General features: G+C 36.2%; 1 protein-coding gene across 1 annotated transcript in view; it reads left to right on the top strand.

Moving 5' to 3' along the window:
• The first annotated feature begins 310 nt into the window (after positions 1–310).
• Positions 311–2,652, top strand: part of LOC110449141 — a 14,100-nt gene continuing 11,758 nt past the window's right edge. The window contains exons 1-3 of the mRNA XM_021495785.1: positions 311–443; positions 1,225–1,339; positions 1,735–1,825. Of these exons, the coding sequence (XP_021351460.1) occupies positions 433–443; positions 1,225–1,339; positions 1,735–1,825 (217 nt within the window). The 5' untranslated portion in view covers positions 311–432. The remainder of the gene's footprint in view (positions 444–1,224; positions 1,340–1,734; positions 1,826–2,652) is intronic.

Genomic DNA, 2,652 nt, shown 5'->3' with positions numbered 1-2,652 from the left:
AACAGAAAATATCTACCAATATTTAACGTCATGTAGAACTAAACAGAAAATATCTACCAATATTTAACGTCATGTAGAACTAAACAGAAAATATCTACCAATATTTAACGTCATGTAGAACTAAACAGAAAATATCTACCAATATTTAACGTCATGTAGAACTAAACAGAAAATATTCAAGCATATAAGCATTGATAGTGCAAACGTACCGTGATGTAGTGGACATCATGTCGAACTAAATAAAATAAATGTCAGTCTTATTTTAAAAGAATTCTGTTTTTCTAGAATGACGACTTCAAAGAACGTCAAACTCATATCGAGTTTCAACTAACTAGATCACACAAAGAAAATGCTGGGTTTTCTCTGACGTCATCACGATTATCTGGTCACACGATTTGTGTAAACGACAATGATAACAGCCACGTGCAGCACATGAGTCTTCAGTAAGTATTCAACCTTTCCAATATGGTATTGTACTGATTCAGAAAGGAATAATAATAACATTTCGTGTGGCCTACTGACTGACTCCAATTACAAACCCTAGACTATCACTATGTTATTCGGCTTTTATTGCAAAAGAAAATGCGTTACAGCATCCACGTTATCCAGGGGTTACGCTCACTTTCGCTCTCTGCACCCTTGGAACATGTCATAGCAAAATTGAAGGCACGAAAATAGCTGTATGATTGGTCTCGGGTAAAAAAACTCACCAGTCGCTAGACTGATGCCTGTCCTTTAAAGACTACAAAGGAGAAACGCCCGACTTCAAAGCCTGTCAATGTTTACCGTTACGTGACCGCACGATTCTTTTGATGTATATCAAAGGATCAAACTAGTCTTCTTGTCTCATCAATAAAGTGGCGCACACTGAGCCTTCAATTTTGCTGTCATATCCCAGGGGTGCAGAGAGCGAAAGTGAGCGTAACCCCCTGAATATCGAGAATGGCGCTACAGGGAATAGTACGCTTTCGGAGCACCTTACCGTATTTATGAAAGTCTTTAGGAGAATCGTGAAGCCTGATATCGTTTTTCTACTTTACAGTTATTTTTTAATTTGGTAACATCACTTTAGCGAGCAACAGGAAAGTTGCTTTGAACACAGAATCACGCTTACACATGAGAGCGGTTCACGAATACGGGTCCAGGTTTTAATCCCGATCGTCATATGAACTTTCTTATGACGGTATTGTTGACATTTCGGTTAACTCTTGTTGTCGTTTTTAGGACTGGTGACTCAATCGTTGGGGTCAAAAACGTGGACGTTCGTCTATACGACCATCACATATTGGTCTCCGTTTTACAACATATCTATGGAGAAGACAGCGGATTCTTCAAAATGGTAGGATATATTATAAATGTTTCGGTAAAAATCAATTCTAGTTTTCTTATGATTAGCGCACGTTTCATTTCTCGAGCTTGCATATCTTACTTTTTTCTCGCAATGACAATGATGCATGTTTTACTCTCGGCCTACATGTCTCTTGCTATGCATAAATGATTACTCACGTGAAATTTATTCGCCCAGTCAATTTTTCGCCTTTCACTGGTAAAACGGTTTTCGCTCAGTATTAATTTCGCCCTTTATATGTTTTTACTATGTGTATTAGGTTGTGTATTTATTTTCAATGTCGTGACAGATTCTCCCTTATTACGGAGGGCGAAAAGGGCGACAGTTACACTGCGGCGAAATTTTCCCGGTATACCGTATTCAAACTAGTACTTTTGTATGATTAGGTGATTGGTCGAAATTTTGAGACGGACGACAGAGGACAGAATGAAGTCCGTTATATTGAAATTAACGTACAGTTTGAATTTCCTACACGTGGTAAGTACACTTATTTACATATTCAATGGATTTAAGTCATTCTTTAAAGAATAATTTCCGATATTTCATTGGTTAAAATGTTGTAAATCCTTTTATGGACTTTGCAAAGGTAATATCTTAATGAAGGCTTGACATCCTCTAAATTGTGGAAAACCATCCGGTGAGAGTTTATTAGTCATGATTTGATTTGCGAATTGATTAATATTAGAGTTGCCTCCTATGTCACACTTGGCTGAAAATCAATGCGTCGATTAGTTTAATTCCTCTTCTGGTAATGCATAAGGTATATTATAGCATATTTTACAAAGTAATTCCAGATATAATCACAACTCGTTAGTAACCCGTAAAAGTATTATAAAACTTGTTATCTTTTAAAATTTAAAATTCCATGCCCAAATCACGTGATATTCAGCAATTAAAGTATGTAGTTATTGTGTATGATGTGCTGCTGCTGTTTTGATAATTGACAAAAAGAAAGAACCCAAGATTTGGCACATAGTTTTGTGATATTTCAATAGAAGAGGACGTCATAAAGACCAAATCACCCACCACAATGTAATTAGGGTCCAACCAATGAGCATGTAGGAACACTTGGTCATCTTATATATTTACTTATGGCCCCGATCCATATGTAAGAAATGTTATGGAGTATACATGTTTACCAATAATTATCCGATTTTATACCAGGTAGAGTACACATGTTTACCAATAATTATCCGATATTATACCAGGTAGAGTATACATGTTTACCAATAATTATCCGATATTATACCAGGTAGAGTATACATGTTTACCAATAATTATCCGATATTATACCAGGTAGAGTA

The sequence above is a fragment of the Mizuhopecten yessoensis genome, unplaced genomic scaffold (assembly GCF_002113885.1).
Source record: "Mizuhopecten yessoensis strain PY_sf001 unplaced genomic scaffold, ASM211388v2 scaffold4511, whole genome shotgun sequence".
Taxonomy (NCBI): domain Eukaryota; kingdom Metazoa; phylum Mollusca; class Bivalvia; order Pectinida; family Pectinidae; genus Mizuhopecten; species Mizuhopecten yessoensis.
The sequence above is the reverse complement of the archived record's forward strand: the minus strand, read 5'-3'. Positions and strand labels throughout refer to the sequence as shown.